Consider the following 20,563-nt stretch of genomic DNA (forward strand, 5'->3'; position numbering starts at 1 on the left):
ATGGGCTTAGGTTATAAACGGCTTGAATCGAGAAATTAATCTTGTCACCTTTTTTACCACGCGTGTCAACGGATATTATTAAGTGGGAAAAATGGGCCACAACACATGGTTCAACACCCACCACTATATAACGTGTACTGGTATACGGCATTTTTGTTTACTCGTATCAATTTATTGCAACCATTTATTATATCCTCGGAAACATCTGTACAGATTCTCAATCAAAAACTTTTTTTTTTTGATTTGTGATTTTATGTCCGTACAACATATCCGTTCATACAGTTAACTGGCACGGACTGGGTTCAACTAGAAATTCGTTTGAGTCAATTTAAAAAAATATCCGGCATCGAGTCCATTCAATGTTACAAGGTTGTTTCTGTGTGAAAAATGTTGAGATTTCTGAAAGCCGTAGAAAAAATCGTTTTGCCAGCGGATGGATAATGTTTCCTGCTCTTTCAATTCGAACGCCTTGTTTATAAAACCAAATGTCTAAGCAGAAAATGGTTAATGTCTCGAGAAAAAGACCCATTTACGGGGTTATATGTCTATATATACATGGTTGGTCGGATAAAAGAATTTCGCTTAGCCTTTCGAATTAATTGTACTGTTTTAAGAAGGGATACACGACGGAGTGGGAAATCCAATTACAAATTGAAAGCGATCTGTTGAATAAATATGGGGCGAAATTAGTGAGGGTGATGTATGAAAGGCATTAATGGATTTCACGAATGTGGGTTTTCTATACGCTAGCTCACTCTCTTGTCTGACAAAAACATGTTATTTAGTGTAATGTTCGGTGTAATAATTGCGGAGGAAAAAGGTTTCCATTCGGTTAAGATGTGTATGCCATTGCCGACAAAGTGGGTTATCCAAAATTTAGTTTCCTTATTAATGTTATCCGGAAGGGTTACTTTCTTGTATTGTACATAATGATGTCAAAAGAAGATAACAGACTGATGTTACGTCTGCTTCTGATTTGTGATTTAAATGGATCTGCATAATACAAAAATATTCACTCGATGGCTGTGTGTTACTAACCCACTAAATATTCAAGTGACTTTGTCGAATATTATATACAGAAGTCTCTCTCGACCGCCCTCTTCGCTCAACAATAATAGATGACAAATAAATTCTTTTTGTTTCCTTAAATGAATTCCTTTGTGAATGCCGAGACAGACGGTATACTATTCGTATTCTTATTCAAACAGAACTTTTAGTGGAACAGTAGCTGTTCCGTAAAAATAAAGGAAAAGAAACTGAGGCGTGGATTTGCATAAAGGGCCAAGTATTATTTGAATTTTTCATCTCGAAAGCTTTCCTCTTGTTACATATTGTGTAATACACAACACACGCAACTGTACAGTGGATACACAGAAAATGTTCCTAAAACCAAATAATAAATTATTTAAATCATTTACGGTTACAAATCCCTCGCTCTGCATTATCTTTTATTTAAGGCTGTTTTTCCTACCCTTTTTCGCATATAATTCAACTGTGTTGTGTGTGGTAAGCATATCGTTTTCTATTTCATTTTTTTTTTAACTTTTCCAGCTAACACGAAACAAACATCGGCCAGTGCCACGGCCGTTACCCCTGTGCCTCTCTCCCACCCAGGAGAGCTGGAGGAGTTACAATCGATTCTCCATTTCCCCGAAGAAGTAGCCTTACGACTCACAGATGCGGAATATCAATTATTCTATCAGGTAATGGCACGACTTGGACATACAACGGTGACAATTTTCTTTACATTTACAATGTGTGTATTTCAGGTGCCTCCTGTTGATTACTTTAAGCATGTGATATTAGAACTACAAAATGAAAGCGGGACACTACTCGTTCAGACCAAGTCAACAATACGAGCATTGCAGAAGAGATTTGATGAAGTAAGTTGATTGAAAGTAGAATATTATCGGTTTGTGTTGTATGTCTAGCTAGATCAAGTACTTAAAAAAAAAACTTCTTCTCCACTCTGCATCTTCACAACCTTTTGAAGAATCTATTACATCAACATATCTGAGTAGTAAAGCCAAGATCAATAATCACTTTTTATATGCTTCTTCACCGTTTACTTCATCAATGAAGCATATTCTCAGCGTCTTAAGAAATGTAAAATATTGTACGTGACTCAGACGAAAAATTAAAAGTCGCGTTTTCACGTGGTTATTGACCTCGGCTTCGCCTCACACCTACAAACTTCACGCGAAAACTCAAGTTTTCAACTTTTCCGTCCTTATAACCTAAATATCTATTACTTGCTAAAGGTTTCTGTGACTATAAGCCGTTGAGGCTATAACACTTTCAATAGCAATTTTCCGACCTCAATTACAGTTTTAGGATAATGACGGCAACATTAACCTTTTATGTACGAAAATGTATCGTCAGTAATTCGGTTAGGTCGTTTCTTTAAAGTGTTTTCCAGGGTTGGGTGCAATAGTTGTTTTCACAACGCAGGCGAAAATAGTCATTTTCTCACCTCAGATGAAACCTTGGGAGCCTTTTTTGTGAAAAACGTAGGGATGACTTCTGTAAAAAGTAGGAAATTTCATTTTCTTGGGTGACTGGCCCTCAATACCATCTGAATTAAATTTCCAATTTTTTCCCCTCTGTGATCAAATAACTATTATTTGCCAAGTGGAGAAGTATGAAATTCCGAGATGGAATTTCTTTTCTTTTTTAAGTTTTTTAAGTCATGTGTGTGAAGTTATTTGTTTACCTCTGGAAGACAGTCGTAAATATTAATAAGAGTGAAATCCTGCCCCGAATCGCTTTAGCTGGAATTTCATATTTTCTTCCAGAGGTGAACACAATGTTTACATGTGCGAGGTGTGATTATCCGTACGAAACAAAAACCTCGATTTGATACACAATTTTTCAAAACAAAAACAAATGTGACAGTTCGGGAGAGAAAGTAGAAATTTTCTCACTTAAACTGTCAGGAGACAAAACATCCACAAAATGTCATTTTGTTGATAGAAGTGTAGAAAGTAAGATTTTTCACACACATAAGTTTGATCACACAGTTTACTATTATACGCGGACACTTCTTTCCCTTGCCATATCTCACTGCTAATTTTCTCCGTTCACATCGATAACTAGCCAGTTATATTACACTCAACAACCAGACCTTCACCTACTCCTAATACAATTGTATACTGTACTTGTTGCAGAGCCATCAATATACAAGTAAAGTTTGCTTTTTGAATTTTTTAACACAATTTCAAATCGATTGAAATTTCTGGTTTCGAATCGAATTTTATTGGATGCATTTGCAACATTTCTTTGAAGTACTTTTGACGTGAAAAAAAAGGGAAATTTCACGTTAAAAGTACTTCTTACCATAAACCGTATTGAATTTAAACGCCCAGAGAATGTTTCGTTCGATTTTCTTTTTTCAATTTAATATGGGGGAATCGATATTGGATGGTACAGTGGTAACATTGGGACACCTGGCCTGAAAAACAAATTCGTCCATGTCCGATTTATTCGATTTCGCTTTGATATTTAAATAATTTAACGGATTAAACGATCATTGAAACAAAATAAAATGAATTTAGTCGTCCGCAAAAGCGGCTGTGGAATATCAATATGGTTGGATATATTGTCATTAGAAATTTAATACCATCGACCAAATAACAATGAACGGAGAAGAAAGTTTTTAATCAAAATTTAATCCGAAATGGTCGGTTATACGGAAAATATTTAACATTCTGGCACCCTTAATGAGAAGGAAAAATATTTAAATGTCCGTGCTTTTATGCATAAAGATAACAAACAAAATATAATTATTCAAATTAATTCACGACGGCGATTTTCCGTTGTATAACATTTTCAAATCAAATTTTCGTAATTTTCCAAAAAGGCACCACCATCATCGTATCCTATTCAAACAAATTTTCTTGAAATTCGATTTCCACACAGCCAATGTATTATGTAAGCATCAGACGGGCTTATACATTCAGTTGGATGCGATGGTATTTACCAGTATTTGAAGTGAATGGGATGCATTGTAATCAAGGCAGATTCATAAGCGTTATTAATCAATGTGTGGCTATTGTTTGAATTTAACCGTATACAGTTTTGTATCTTTAGACTGCGCATACAAGTTCTTTATGTTTAACATTGCTTATGTAGCATATTCAATATATTCATTGTTTCATTGCCGGATGATCTAATGAACTGATTGTCCTAGGTATAACACATGATGCAGTTTAGAAATTAAGCTCTTTAATAAACTTGAATGAAATATTTCGGATTTTTGGATTAGTTTTAGCTAGAAAGTTAAGTTAATTGGAAGGAAGCTAATTTGTCGTTAGCATTAGTGCGAAATGGTCACGACCCTAGTTTTGGAAAAGGGTCTGTTACATATATGTTTAAAAGTGGGTTCAGATTAGTTTTCGTTTGTCGTTCGCTTGGTCTACAATTTGTCGACTTTTTCACGTGAGGAAAGATCAGGTGCTTCTTAACATTTCATTCGGCGCTTTCGTTTTTCTGAAACACATTTGCATTGATAAAGTTAATGTGTACAATTAGGACGGACGGCGGCGTTGAGTGAACGATGTAGGAGCCCACAATTTTTTTCTACCAAGACTTTCATGCCCATGGGCTAAGGAAGCATGCAAATAAAAGAAGCATGTAACAATGACATCCACGTTTTTCAGTGCTGCCAGTAGATATTAATCATTGATAACTCGACAAACATTTATTCAGGGAGTCTATTTAGGGGAACGCACATTTGACTTTGTAAAATTGATTTTTGTCGAGGTATCGATGATTTAGTTCTACTGGCAGCACTGAAAAATGTGGAAGTCATTAGTGATCACCACTAATACCGCTGAATTTGGCAGTTATTCAGTCCACCCGATGCACTTAGGTTAGACATTTTTGTCTGTTCTCAACGTTATTCATACGAAGTCTTTTTTGTGGATTGAGAAACTGTGGTATGTGAGTAATAAAAGTTTCTAATCTAAAATTTTCGGGTGTACATACTTTCGAGAAGGGCTGATGTTTATTTCGCTAATAAAGTGATTTGCTCTGTTTCCCTCATTAGTTCCCCAGGTCTGTCATAAGTTCATTTTAGAAGAATTTTTCCTCCCAGCTCGGTTCTTCTAGAATACGTCGCTGAACAAAAAATCGAGAAACATTTTGTACGACGGAATGTTATATCCATTCAGGATAACGTATTAACAAAACATTATTGCATTTGTCATAAGGTATACTTCAATGCTTATTGAAAATAAAACCAACACATTTCAACCGACCACATTTTCATCCATTCAGCAGTAAAACATCATTGTTCTACGTTAAACCAACAAGTGCTTCCATACAAACTCGTAAAGAATAATAAATTCCATTATAGCACAAGAGAGTGAGAGAGAGCCTTTTATACGTAAAACCACATGTGCAATGTGCACACTGCAAAAGCATTTTGCTTTTCATAAATAATAATAAAAGGAAAGAAAAACAACAAACTGCGAACCAATTTTGAAACGTGAGTGTGTTTATCCAAGAAGCAATTGCAATGCTCAAAGAAAGGCATCATAAAATTTAAATTTTTCCCGGGGATTCTCAGTAAAAGCTAATTCAGTTTCCATTGTTACAATCGGAATTGCGTTTATGTATATACAAAGAAGTGTTTTTTAACGCCACTTCAGCGTCACTATAAAACTGTCAGGACAAAATAACGCTAACGGGGGTTTTATCGCCGTTACCATCGATTGTAACAATATATTCCTGATAGTCTATCTCCATATATCCATATACAATCAACCTAATTTCATTGAATGACCAGCGCTACAGCTTTCATATTATACGTGTCCTACTACACTCTATTACATGACTACATCACTATTCTCAATGCGTATTTGTTATTCATGCATTGTATGTGTATGTATATACACCGAGTTATAGTGAGTATCTAAATGGAAAATATTCCGAAGGATTCCCCATGGGTGCAATAAAACCAATAGCTGTTTGCTGTACGTATTGTTGAAATAAAGTATCCGCTGATTGTGCCTGCTTTGGACGCTGGATGTGTGTGAGTGTGAATGTATTACATTTTCATTAAAACATTTTCGGGCTATAAAACGTTAATATGTGCGCTGTTCGACGGTCATTGTTAGTCGAGGATGCTGAAAATTTCCATCAAACATGGAACTCCCCTACCGTGTCATTAGTTTAAACATGTCGGTTTACAAAACGAAAGCAAAACTTTCGCAAACCTTTTTCCACTCCATTCAAGTTGGAATATCTTCGTCAAAAGCTCTGTATATATGGCAATATAATTCGGGGTCCAATGGCGTGCGGAGAATTTTACGACAACCAAAAAAAAAAGAGTCTCAACGAATAGATTCATAAAAGATTCAATGTAGGCAAAAGAAATGCCACCACTTTCGTACTTTAATACTCTATTGATGCGAGATGTTATTATGTGTTCGTCGATCTCAAATTTTAATCCCATCATTGAGATGTGTTGTGGGAAAGAATGGGATGGGTTCGGTTGTAATAATAATGTCAGAATCTGTGTATACAATCCCGCCGACAATTCACCATTTTACGATGACCCACAGACAATTGTATCATTTCAGCTGGTTTCTATTGTTCCTTTCAAACTAATTTAATGAAAACTCTTTTCGACATTAAAGCCATTCCATTCAACAGAAATGAATTTTCCTTGCATTATCACATCCACAACACATCCCCAATGGCACCAATAGTGAAAATTAAAGACCCTTTCAATTATTAGTGGATTGCAGTCTACCACTACTAGCTGACTGCAGCTTCAATAATTTTCCTAATAAATCTTTATCTTCTATGTACCCAGCTGTCTAAGCGCTGCCACACGCCTGGACTGGCCTGTTGTTCTGTTGTGGAATGTGTGTCGTATTTTTGAGAAGTATCTTAGGAAGTACCCCAAAACGTTTATTAAGCCAGTTGAGAGAACATTTCATGTTTGGTCTGTTCTACAACTGAACTCGTATTTCTATGACTATTGTTTTTTCATATCTGCACCTCCACTATCTAGCAATTTCACCCTGGTTAAGAACCAATTTGGAACCATTATGGAAAATAAGGAAAAACTAAACAAAATTTTGAGAAAATGTTTTCCCAAAAATAGTTACTACTTAATGTTCGGAATAACTTCGCGATTATCTGTTTTCTTCCCGACTTGAAAGTTACTGAAAGTTTTGCCGCAATGTGCCATTTGTTATTGAAGGAATTATTGCTTTCACAAAACTATCAGAAAATTGTTTAAAAAAAAAACTCCCAATCGATAGCACTTGTTTGGCTCACAATGCCGAAATATTACGGTAGGTAAATCTATTACAGTTTGAACAAATTACTTCGTAAACTTTTCCACCAAAGAAGCTTCCTCGAGCTTTATTGTTGATTTTATTTTTGTAAAGTCATCTGATCCAATCGAATTGTAATTCTGTCTTTGTCATGAAGAAAATAATTTATTTACATTTTCGAAGATTGACTTCGTATTTATTAAAACCATTCTTGCTCCGTAGAATTTCCATTGTAATACGTGCATGGCACAAAATAAGGAAGCTATGTGTACAGCACTATATACACCGAAAACTGGATGTGTGTATACTCGAAACCATTTTATTACAAAAATTATTCTATCCATTGCTTAAACTCGAAACTAATTTATAAGTTATTCCAACATAAAGGCATACCTTTAGACGAACTTTAGTAAAAAGTTTTTCATATCTGCAAGCTATGCCACACGAAGCGCTCCAGCACAAGAGTAAAACTTGTGTTGTGTGTGTGTGTGGCGTATTTACAGTTTTCCATAAAAGGATGTGAGGAAATCTTTTGAGCGAAATGACGCAAAACTAACTGACTAATAATAATAATGCACAAAGAAGTAAACGAATCAAAATAAGCGGAAACTAATTTAAATTAATAAAGCTTTTGATTGCATTTCATTCATAATGTCGTCTGTGTTTGGATAAACTTAATATGAAATAAATACAATGACCGAAAGAACGGAATTCTTCCTCTTTATATCGGATAGTTTTTCATTGGCTGACGTTGGTATTCAACCCAATGAGAAGTTTTCTCAGGCCCGTAAACTCGACGGATTTCATGGAACTTGTTCAGCACCACCTGACACGTATCTTTATCATTTATGGGAAAATTTATCTGTCCCTTGAAGTAGCACAGGCTGCTGCGAAAATAATGAGTGCAGTGCGCTGCAAACACAGACCCGGTCCTGGATTTCGAGCTATTTCGGTACTAAGTTTCGTAGTCACTAGAAAGGACATAGATCACTTCATATATGTCACGTCTGTGACACTACTCACACTCAACCAATCAGGGCCTATTTTAGGGAAATTGATTTCCTAAATTTGGTAAAATTTTCCGAAGTTTGCCTAAAATTTTCCATTATTTGCTAAAATTTGCTAGAATTTGCCAATAGCAAATTTCGGAAAATTTTGGAAAATCTTAGCAAATGTTGGCAATCTATGGCAAATTGTGGAAAATCGACTTCCCAAAAATAGGCCCTGCAACCAATTGTGTTAACTAAATAAATCTGAAAGTAGTTGAAAGAGTCCCACCTACTACCGCTCCCTTAGATTCTCAAGAACCTTTTCGTGTTTTATATTTGTCTGCGAATAGCCAATCTATTATGAAGATGCACCGAAAACCGTTCATCATAAATTAGGATTTTTTTTGGTGCCCTCAGCACGTAAATCATTGTGCATAACTCGGATGAAAAGTCCCCTTTTCGCGTGGTTATCAAACGTAATAGTTATTTATTTATGACATCGAGTGCGAAGTTTATTAGGCTTTATAAGCCTAATTAAGTACTTGCAACGTTTTATGTCACAGAGGCATCTAAAGTTTGCAAATTTTGCATATGATGCTGAGTGGCATAAATATCTATTCAAACACAGGCGGCAATAGCTGCTAAGAGAATGCTAAGAACCTAAAAATTCACTGTCCGCATAAGCGTCGTACGACAATTCAATTATTACTAATTGTTCAATTAGTTGAAACGGAAAAACCATTTTTTGTGTAATTCAGAATGTATGACCTTAACAGTTGTGTCGATTAAATACTTATAAACAAGTGACTTGTAGGGCCATTCAACTTTTCCCATTGTAAATCCATATTTATTTACGTCTGTTTCTAAAGCAGTTTTATTTGTAAGTAAATGAAAAGCTAGCGTGATCGAATTGTCGAAAAGGAATGTTGTACAAAGTTCTACATTAAAATACATTTGCGGTATAGCTACAGAATGGAATCGAATCATGAAGTACAAAAGAAGAAAAACAGCCCTAAAGCTTTGCATTCATTCTGATGGCCCCATAACATTATGTGCATTCAATGACCTTTCAATATCAATATGTGATAGTCGTATAAAATGAACAACATTATTCGATTGTTATCCACCAGGTTTGTTCATGGGTAACTCATTTCATCATCAGTCAACCAACGCACGATGAACGAAAAGCCGCATTCTCTTGCCTCCTTAGGGCTGCACTTACGTGCTGGAATATTGGCAATTTTAATGGCGCTATGGAGATCACAACCGGATTGCGGTAAGTCATTATATTATGCGTTCGCGTAGATGAAAATATTATTTTTGCGACCCATAAACATATTCGTTATATATCTGATGTAAATTGAGCAATTAGCAATAATGCAGTTGCCATCTACCCATAGAGATAATGTAGTCATTAGGGATGAACAGTACACTGTGTGTACAGGGTAATTATATCATCACGTGATTTTTTCTCATTTTACATTTTTGGGATGGGCCGCCATTTTCAGTTCATTAATTGCAACTAATTCAATGTAATTGCAGTTTCATAAGTGGTTCATATGCAATTTATGAGCAATTCACTGGAATAACTAACATAAAAGCGAATGTGTCCCAATTTTACATAATTTTGTGCTCTACATGTGACGTCAGTGAAACTCAGACATGAATTTGCATCAGCTGTGTCATTCGTTTTCTTTAATCTTTCACCAAGCACTTGCTTGTAATTTTTTTACCTGCATAAAGACGTACGAGCAGTTTGAATGAGGGGAGCGGATGAAGCAAATTCATGTCTAAATTTCACTGACGTCTTCTTTATGAAAACTCTTATATGCCAAGGAGCTTATACAAAACAAATTAGTCACTCATCCTCAATGACGATCCGCAGAAAATATATTTAAATGAGTGCCGACTGCATCTATTTCGTTTGGTTCCTATTAATATGCGTTAGATACACAGCTGATCATCGCAGATTTTTACCTGTATTTCTCTTAAATTATCTTAAATGTTGTCGAATAAAAGCAACTATAGGTAATGCGATTCGAAACATTTATTTGCCAGTAACGTCCTCGACACAATTCAATAATAGATGTAGACCCGTATCACAAACCTTGATTGGGAGAAAGGAGTTGATGCACTGCTTCCAATGCATTCGAAATGATTTGATGGGAAAACTTTGTTTGATAGAATGAATGAAGGATAAAAACTTTCGAGTTTTCAGATTCGGTTGTGTTTAGAATAGCAAAACTTTCATACAAAAGCAGAATCTAATGTCACAATTGATGCTCGAGCGTTCGCATGTTTAAGCAATTTAAATACTACACAGAGGCTAGGTGAATTACTTATTCATAAGAGATGTCCAACATGAAAAGATAAATCGAAGGAAAAGGAAAACACAAAAATCACAATGTCCGATCGATATTTTGAAATTATCGGGAAGCTTTTCAGAATTTCATTTCCATTCTCCCCAAATAGGTCATATCCTATTCGGCAATTGTTTCTTTATAAATGTAACTTATTTCGTGGTAAACTTTATCGTGTTGTCACCAATTTTCGAAGAATTGTACATCAATTTCAAGACAACTTTTGCATAATTCATTTCCTTTGCTGGCATCGACATTAATATCTTAGGATATTAATCACCGGACTAAAGACATTGCTTCCATAGTTCTCTCAGTAGTTGGTAGCATAAATCCAATTACAAATTATGCTAAGAAAACGAGCCCATAAATATGTCCCATAACTTAGAAAACAAATTGCAATTCTGTTGAAAATCTGATTTTGAAAAAAAAAAGAATGAAGAAAGGAAAAGCGTTTAAGGAAGGCGTTCTTCACTCATTTACGTTTGATGAGAAATTGCACCTTTTAAACGCTGAGTCTCGTACATAGAAAGGCAAAGGAAATGAAATAGTGGAATTTATTTTACGACGAATTTTCACTGAAAGAGAAAACTTTTAATAATTTAAATTAACCGAAAAAGGAAATTAAAGGAAAAATCAACATTCGATTCGGAATTTTAAACAGAAAGTTTGTGTATAAATAGTCTCTCCGTTGTAGGTTATGGCGATATTATTTTTAGACTTTGATTTCAATCGACGGGGGGAAATTTTTAGAATTTAATTCAGGTCATAATCGACGAAGTGTTTATTTTAAAATTTATTTGTCTCGAAGGCGGTTTGCGTTGGAGTTGTTGCTTAATATTTAGATTTATTGATGAATTCGTAATCTCTTTACCACCAGATTGACACAGAGAATTCATGTATAAAACTCTAACTACAGTGTGTTAGTTTGTCTTTATACGGTACGAGGGGTGAGAATGATGCACGTGCCATTATAAACGGGCGAACATTTTCCGTTTATAGAAGCATTGTATTGAGTATCGTCGTACTGAAACGTACGTACCATCTCTAGACGTTACTTCGGTCGGGGTCAACAGCTTTGTTCTTGAATTTTTTTTTTCATTATGAATGTTATTGGTAACTTTAGCGTTGGCGGCAATGATGGAGGACAAGTAATGGTAATTGTTTTTTTTTCGGATTAAGTTCACTAAAGATGTTCATACAATAGCGTCTATTCAAAACATGCTGCACTTGAATTTGGATATGACTCTGAAGGCGTCGCAACTCATTCAATTTTTTCGAAAGCTGTTCAAATTACACGAACTTAATGTTGAAAAGCTTTTGTTGCCTACACAAAATATGTTCGTATTTTGTTGTAAACTCTCTCTTCTCTTTAATGACTGATCCTCATTCACGGATTGGTTTTCCTATTGTTCAAATTTTGTTTTGCTTGCTTTACTTTAAATGTTTTTGTTTTGGTATTGGAGTTTGGATTTAACCTTTCATGGCTGGCAATGCGGCATTACAAGTGATAAGAGCTCATCTCTTATTTTTGTTGCCGCTGTCGATAGCAGATGATGTAGTCGTACTTAAACGGTTACAATGGTATTTTAGATTCCCTACTTAGTTTTCCTTGCTTTGGTTGGTTGATTTATGGAATTTAAATGTAAATACGAAGCGAAGACTGGAGTAGGAGAAAATTTAAGTTTTTGAATGAGGCAACAGTGTTGTCAACTTTTATAGTACATAACTTACCAAATGATGAAATTCCGAGGCGAGACTCAATTTGAAAAGAAGCTATTTCCGTCACTTGTCCTATTGTCACGTAAGGTATTTTGCTCCGAAGCTTGAGCTAAGGTCTCGCAACCATGAAGAAAAGTTCACTTTACCCCAGATTTTTGGTAAGGAAAACTGCTTCACCCCTGTAATTCTAAGTATTTATCGGATTTAGATATATTTGAGGCTTTGCGGCGTATTTTCAGAGTGTAATGAATTTTGATAATCCGATTTAAAAATGTAGGAGATGTTTTCCAGCCCTCGATTCATTCTTGCATAGCACTTCGTATTAACGATGATATGATATGATTTTGGGGATGTGCCTGACAAACATGGCTCATTGCATAATATGAAATAAATTGAATTGAATTGTGTGTTTATAATTCATCAGTTCGGCACTCGAAATTGATTTTATGAATAATAATGCAAAAATATCACAATTTAAAACCATTACAATGAATGAATTAGTGTTGTGCGGTTGATTTGTGCCAACAATATTCTGTTCATATTTATAATTAATTAAATTTTAATTATTTAATAGTTACAGCAACATTGTCACTATTCATAAATCTCAAGAGATCAGTCATTAATATTATAATGTCTGCCAACCATTCATTCGTAAATCGAATTAAAACGGCACAAAACAATAAAGTTCCAATGGAAAATGTAATTCAATTATGATAGGAAACAGACGCGTGGTATAACTTTTTTTTATCACCTCTCACTGTCATGTGTGCGTATGTGCCCGTTTCGCATTTATTTATCTCATTTTCAATTTTCCATTTTCCATTTAGTTTTTTCCTCGCTAAATGTAAAGCTGTGGTGAAGGCTGTGCTATTAATGTTGTAAATTTCAGGAGAAATTCAATAAAATGTTACATCCAACGAGTGCTTTGTAGACTCGTACGACGTATCAAGGCTAGCACTCACAGACTCGTTTTTTTTTAACAATTCAGAATTGGGATTGTGGATCTGATCGGTTAGATTCGTCGGTAAGATTTGACGGATCTTTTCTATTAATTGGTAACGCTAGGCAAGCTTAGAATTTGACTAAAGTTGGAAAAATTCTGGGAGATGATGGGAATACTAATCAGTAAAAACGTCTCTGTAATTCGATGGATTGAATTGAATTTTGTCTCGAAAGATTTGGTACGAAGGAGAAGGAGACTTTAAGAGATCATCTGAACTTAGATTTAATCATATTTGTGTTCCACCCCCACAATTAGGGGTCTAGAATCTAGATGTTAGATCTTCTAGCTTAGAACACACATTTGACTTCGTAAAATACATTCTTGAAGATTTATTGATGATTTAAATCTACTGCTGTACTGCAGCAGTGAAAAATGTGGACGTCACTATTGCATGTACCCCTTAGGAAATTAATGAGACGTGAAGAATTTCACAGGTATTTTAACTTGAGATATGACAAATGACTACCAATATTTCGAACACGAATCACATCAGGTACTCACCTCACGGGTCGACTGGCATGCATCCATTTATATAATTAATTTCATTAAAACGGTTAAACGAAAATTCAATGGACCAAACACATTGCAATTTATGCAATATTCATGATGCACGAAATGGCTGAGTCATCAAAGTGTTCCATTACTCTCTTTTTTTCCACCATTATTTTTCAATAAATGTTATAACCGTGTGCATAACACCGTGTGTCCTTCGTGCTTTTATCTGTAATTGTAGCAGGTCAGCTGTATACGTGTGGTTCACTTTATTTCCATTTATAATCTCTGTTTTTAAATTTCGTTATGAATTTCGTTCAGATTTTCAAGTATCCAGGTGTGCATTAAGCAAGCAAATGTAAAGATAAAAAAATGGCACCAAATGTGGCTGTCTGACTAAATTCAACTCATTTCTTGGAATGAGGCCAGATTGTATTCGTCGTAGAATTTCTGTACACAGCATAATGAGTGCTTTTACCTCGTTTTCTATTAATTTTATGAAAACTGGAAAAGTTGAATACAAGGGGGACTAGTGTCTTCGAGAATTTCTAAGCGGCCTGAACTCTTAAATACCGATTTGTATCGGTAAACTCCAGGTATTGTATGATGTTGTTACAACTACTCGACAGATCTTTATATTCTACTCATGTATACCAATACCGAGATACGTTAAAACTCCTCCAGGTTGCTTCAGATTCCTATAATTCTACTTTTGTTGTTGTAAACAAACAGACCCAACGCAATGTTTAAATCAATTAGGAAATGTTAATAATAGCAATGTTAAACGATGAGCTTCTTTTTCTTCGGGATGCAATTAAAAAGACGCCCGCAGCTTCTTTAACCATTTAGATTCTCAGAAGTGCCTTTTAAGACAGAAATGCTTGAAAACAATACACCAAACCCTGTTACCCGCTTTTTACGTGGAAAATATTTTTTTTGGGAAATAAGAGCTTTGGCTACAGTGTGATTCACAGGGCTATGTTTAGATGGCTTCGATAACAACCATTGGAATGTAATGTTTTTCCCTGACCTACATTCTGATGATCGGGCCATTTAGACTGAATTTTCGCTAGAACAGGAAAAAAAATCGCAATTCGAACATTTCCATTAATTCACACGACGACCTATAATGAAGGAACGAACACTGACAAAAAAGTTTACAGATTTTTTTCTGTGACAGATAATCTAGTTCCAGGTAATGTGGTCTCGTATCACAATTACACAACACAGCGAATTACACAACTTAAGTTAGATGTAATGGTCAAAGTTGAAATTTTGTTCTTAACGAAAGTTGCTCGTTTATGTTTCACCCTGACCATTCCCAATACAAGTCAACATATTGTGTACAGAAATATGCTACACTCAGCTTTCCAACGATGCGTCGCAAGCTATTACTGTAACAGAATGGAGCGATGACTTTTCTTTGTATGCACCCTCTACACGTAACATAAAATTTAAGTCTTTTCTAAAACTGAGAGTCTTGCAGTTTCTATTGTATGTCTGGTTTAATTAGAAGGAAAAAGATGCCACACAAAATAAAATCGGCTTTCGGAAAAAGTGATCATTTCAAGGGATTCAAATCGATTTAAATTGAAAGTTAGTTGCTAACGGTTACTGTGTAATGTCTTTATATTTCCGACCTCGTTTGAAACTAAAGCTACAAAGACATGCCTAACTAGAGTGAACAGTAGTTCAACCTCTTGTGCCATATCTTCCAAATGTCAAGTCTATTTAAAAATTCGACGAATGAATTATGTAAGCTTCTATAGTACTTATAATAACCCTTCCACCATTTCTTCCAACAGTCCCGGAGGACACGGTTGATGTGTTACTGCAAATAGACTAACATGCATGTCGTAACCGAAATATATTTTATTACAAAATATTATGCCTAAAGCCCTACATTCCTCCATTGATTCGATAATTCTATGTTCGTTTTTAAATAAGCACTCACATCCGTAGAATGTCAATTTTATAATTTTCATCACCTGAACATTATGAAGTAATAAATTTATGTAACCAAAAAAGACACAACTCCCCGGTTTCAACGTCTCCTTGTCATTACATATATGAGTTGTAACGAAATTTCCGTCCCTTTTAAGAAAACGAAATAAGAAAAAAAAAACGATTTCGGAGTAATTCAATGGAGATTTTCCTATATATTATGAAAATCGTATCATCATTTATCAATATCTTTTTTCGCTCTCTTGCTGTACGTACACACATACCGTACACAGCCAACATAACTCAGCAAGGAATGATATTGAATCAACCTTCAAACTTTCATATCATATAATGTGTTAGTATAGCTGAGGGGGTGACTTTCATGTGAAAACATTTTCTGTGTGTGTTACTTCTCGTCGCTTTTTTTATTCTTATCAATTTTTCTGAAAATGTTAGTTTAAAAATTTCACATCAGTGATAATCCCATTCACACATCCACTTGAGTAGGTGTAGATATTGGTACGTATTGAGCACAGACGTAGAGTTCATCATCATTTTGATGTTCCGAGTGAAAAAAAAAATCGATTCTCGAAAATGGTGTGGTATCGTATTGGAAATGTATAGAACGATATGCGGATAGTACGAGATACACCAACAGAACTTGGAGCTATGGACAATGGGACAAAATGTTGGAGATATTGTTCTTGTATAGTTTTTTGTTTTATACACTTTACCGAAGAGCTTCAAGATGCCAAGCTGAGAAATGTTGTTTATTTAGGAAGAAATTAAAGTTTAAGTTTTCGAAACTTTTCTTTGAAGTTGACTTTTGATAGAAAAAATAAACTTTTATCGAGTATTGACTTACATTTTTGTTCGCTTTCGATTTATATTCGTTCGCTACATACTGTAACGTGCATAACCCCTTGGCCACTTGCGGTTATTAAATGTTGAGCGTGTTTTTTATCACTTAAATTTAAATGGATATTCGAATGGCATCGGATGACATTAATGCCTTTCTCTCTCTCTCTCTTTTCTTATCGTTTTCTATTATCATCGTTAAAGTAGCAGTAAAGTTACTGGTACCACAATTAATTCATGCATCCAGTTCTTCAACAATGAAATGGAAATTGTCGGTAGAGATGAATTTTTCTTTAAATAATTTTTTCAATTGGAAAAAAGGATAGAGGACTAAAGAAAAAAAAACTTTTAAATCTCCACTGAGCACCATAAAATTTAAAAATGACACGATAAAGTCTGGATATTTTGTGTTGCATAACGATAATGTTAAATGGTAATTATTTCCATGAAAATACGTCACAGCAAAAATATAGTTTATTATGATAGTAAATGACGGTGCAGGTTGATTAATTGATTGATGGACCAGTGTAATTCAGTTCAATCACCAAATTTAAGCTGGTTATCAGTTTTACAGAAAGACGATTTTCTGTATCATATAAATAGCTCGTACAGATACTAATTATATTTGTCACGAGGCTCCCAGAAGTTAGAATTTGATATAAGTGACAGTCTTAAAGGCGGAGAAAATTAACAAGTCACAATTACGATCCAATTCTTTACATTTATTTCACGTACATTACCTTGACTTGAGTATGATATATGAACGCTAATATAGCATCGCATGCGTAACGAATAACCTTACACTGGATTGGAATCGTTAAATATGTGGGACTTCTCCCACTTTAGCATAAATTTTAGTCATACGATGTCCTTTATGGCCAATACTTCCCTCAAATCCATTTCTGCTATTATTATTTTCAATCGCTTTCGTCTCATTACCTGTAACTTCCAGCTCATTTACGGTTTGTTCCAATTTATTTCAGATTGTTTTTGGTATGAGACACATTGTTTTTCGTGGAGTATATATTAAGAAGACTTTATTTTTGCTCAGATGTACATCATGTACGTGGTTTTCGTTAAATTGTAACTTGTGTCAGTTCTATACTGACGAGGTAGCCTGATTATGCTAATGGGACAGTTTAGATAAATTTATTCAATATATCTATTTAACATTTCGCAGACAGCAAGCATATCAAGTCTACTACTTCTATTTATCTAACATCTTTAAAATCTTTACTAAATCTTTTACTTCATTTCTTTTATCATTCAATTTGCTTGAATAAGTTAAAGTGCCGTTAATAACACATGAATGTCCGTCTGTAAAATGTTAATAATGTATTTCGGCTGTTAGCTGTTTAAATAGGGAGTAGAGTCACCAATGCTTGTTACTCGTGTAAAATAGATAATTAGCACAAAGGATTTTGATACCGTTAAATGTCGTAGACAAACATTTCGTGAAAATACGCAGCGAGCGAGCTTAATTAAAAATAAATAAAATAACAAAATTTGAGCTGAAAACAAAACATAACTCGGAACGAACGTTTTTAATTTTTCACACTTCCATTCTCTATCTTATTACGTTCGTTGCATTTCGAAAACGTATTCGAAACATAAGGTACACATAATATGGGCAACATAAGGACAGTTAAGAGTATTAAAGGATTTTACCAACACAAAAGCCCCAGATTTAATGCCAAAGCTTTCGTTTAATTCCAAATTTATGATGAAATATATCATTCCCATGTCTTTTGATAAAAGAAAGAAAGGAGGCAGAAGAAAAAAAAAAGTCTCGAACCCGAAAGATTTATGTGATTTTCTGTCAGAAACAAAAAGAAAAGCAATTCAGTTTTGGAGTGTTGCGTGCTTCTGCCTTGGAATGTGTGTTCGTCATATTTCTCCTTTTTTTTCCTTCTTGCCGAACCGTATGATAGTCTCGTATATTGTGTTTTATTTACATAAATATATGTCGGCATAGTTTACAAGTCCCTTATTCACAGACATTTATTATTTATTTACCTCAAATTGAGTGATCATTTGAATATAGATTCGTCCATGTACATCTATAAAATATGATGTATTGTGTGTGAGCAAGGCTCTGGGTATACGATGAGGAAATGTCTTTTGTGTGAGATAAATATTCCTGTATTTTGTATGTTACTTACATTCCAACATTTTTTTTTTGTTGTTTCGTATTTATTTGGCACGGAACACACATGCTACATATGGCTCGTATGTGCACAGCATTTTGATGCTTTCATAAAAATTGATTTCGAGGAAATATTTCTTTGTACACATCATAGAATACGAGAATGATGGGGACAAATTGCTGGTTTCGAAATTAAATAATAAACTGGTTCGCCATTTGGGCCATCAAATCGACTATTTATTTAAAAAAAAATCATCTAAAAACAAGCGGCCGCATAAGTAAAATCGATGAACAGGGGAGAGATAAACTCAAAATACTGAAACTACCCTCAGTGGTTATTTACAAGCCTTCCACCAAAATGATCGGGTTCGATTGTTCCGTCTCAGACATGGTATTTTTCTAGCGAGTACATTGCGAGTATATTGCCAACACGGCAAGGTAAAATAACCCAGACATGAAGACCACTCGATAATTCATAAATCAAGCACTTTTGCCTGGTTTATTTTACTCTGCCGGGATTTCCAACGCCCTAATGTTCCGTTCATATGTCAAGCCTACGTTTAGGTGCGACATCAGTTAGAACCTAACTTTCCTCAGAGAGTTTTTGCATACTTCAAGGCGTGGTTAGGAAGGTATGTTAAGTCGATGGGCCAAACAGAACTGAAAACGATTATAGACAATTACTGAAAATCTTTTATCCGAATTTCCTGTGTTCTAACGTTACTTTTATGTTTAACGAAACTGCAACAACAAAGAGCTTGATCGAAAGGGATTTTATTAGCTGTTCGTGTGTATCAAATGTTATCACTTTTGGAATATCGTTGTTCAAGCAAGTTTACAATTGTTTACCCACTCCTTCGTGACCTGACAGCAATATTGGACTGATAACGCTGTTTTAATGGTTCACGTGTCTCTTATAAATTACGGAGCTTTTCCGTGACCGTATGTGATTGATGGCTTCAAAAAGTCCTATATATAATGTTCACATGTCACGTGCAAGCGTTTTTTGCTTGATATACAACCCTACTAACATTTACACTTTCTCTTGAAAAGCTTTGCACTATGTTGAACCAACTTGACACTCATGATACCAGCGATATAAAATTAGAGTGTCAATGCAATTATCCGTAAAGCTAGGCTGCAAAAAACGGATGAGAAGAAATCGTTAAAAGAATTCTTTGAAGAACGTGCCTCAATTTCATCGTAAATAGTTCAATGACATTCAGATCATAAACGATTTAGATGGAACGATAAATCCCATTATTGCCGAGATATTGAAGGGGTTGTTGAACATATACATTTAAAGTCGTTCAGTTGACAGTAGCTGCATTTCTTACACTGCACGAATATATTCTTTTCAATGTTTTACGGTGATAGTCTACTCGTGATTACCAATGGTAATTTACCATTTACCTCAATTTACCACCACTTTGATCCTTTTATTTTAATGGATTCACTCTCATATCATCGCAATTGTTATTGAACTTAGCCGAAGCATAAACTGACATTGAAAAGAAGCATAAAAAAATTAATTTGAGGATCGTAAACCGAAATCAGATTCGAAATGAAGAGTCGTTAACGACAGTGTCTTGATTGGCACCGAATAAACTGCCAAACAATGCTATGTAATTACTTTTGGTATCTAGATATTATTGGATGTTGTATATATAGTAGATAGTATACAGTTAATACACATAATAAATAATAAGACCCATTTCAATCCTCCCTCAACCGAAAAAATCCTTATGCGATAGAGCAATAAA

At 34.8% G+C, this 20,563-nt stretch overlaps 1 protein-coding gene across 2 annotated transcripts in view; it reads left to right on the top strand.

Moving 5' to 3' along the window:
- Window positions 1-20,563, top strand: part of LOC119084010 (1-phosphatidylinositol 4,5-bisphosphate phosphodiesterase epsilon-1-like) — a 140,947-nt gene that overhangs the window by 95,032 nt on the left and 25,352 nt on the right. For both annotated transcript variants that reach the window (XM_037193823.1, XM_037193824.1), the window contains 3 exons: window positions 1,552-1,703; window positions 1,770-1,883; window positions 9,409-9,554. In XM_037193823.1, the coding sequence (XP_037049718.1) occupies window positions 1,552-1,703; window positions 1,770-1,883; window positions 9,409-9,554 (412 nt within the window). The remainder of the gene's footprint in view (window positions 1-1,551; window positions 1,704-1,769; window positions 1,884-9,408; window positions 9,555-20,563) is intronic.

The sequence above is a fragment of the Bradysia coprophila genome, unplaced genomic scaffold (assembly GCF_014529535.1).
Source record: "Bradysia coprophila strain Holo2 unplaced genomic scaffold, BU_Bcop_v1 contig_732, whole genome shotgun sequence".
Classification (NCBI taxonomy): domain Eukaryota; kingdom Metazoa; phylum Arthropoda; class Insecta; order Diptera; family Sciaridae; genus Bradysia; species Bradysia coprophila.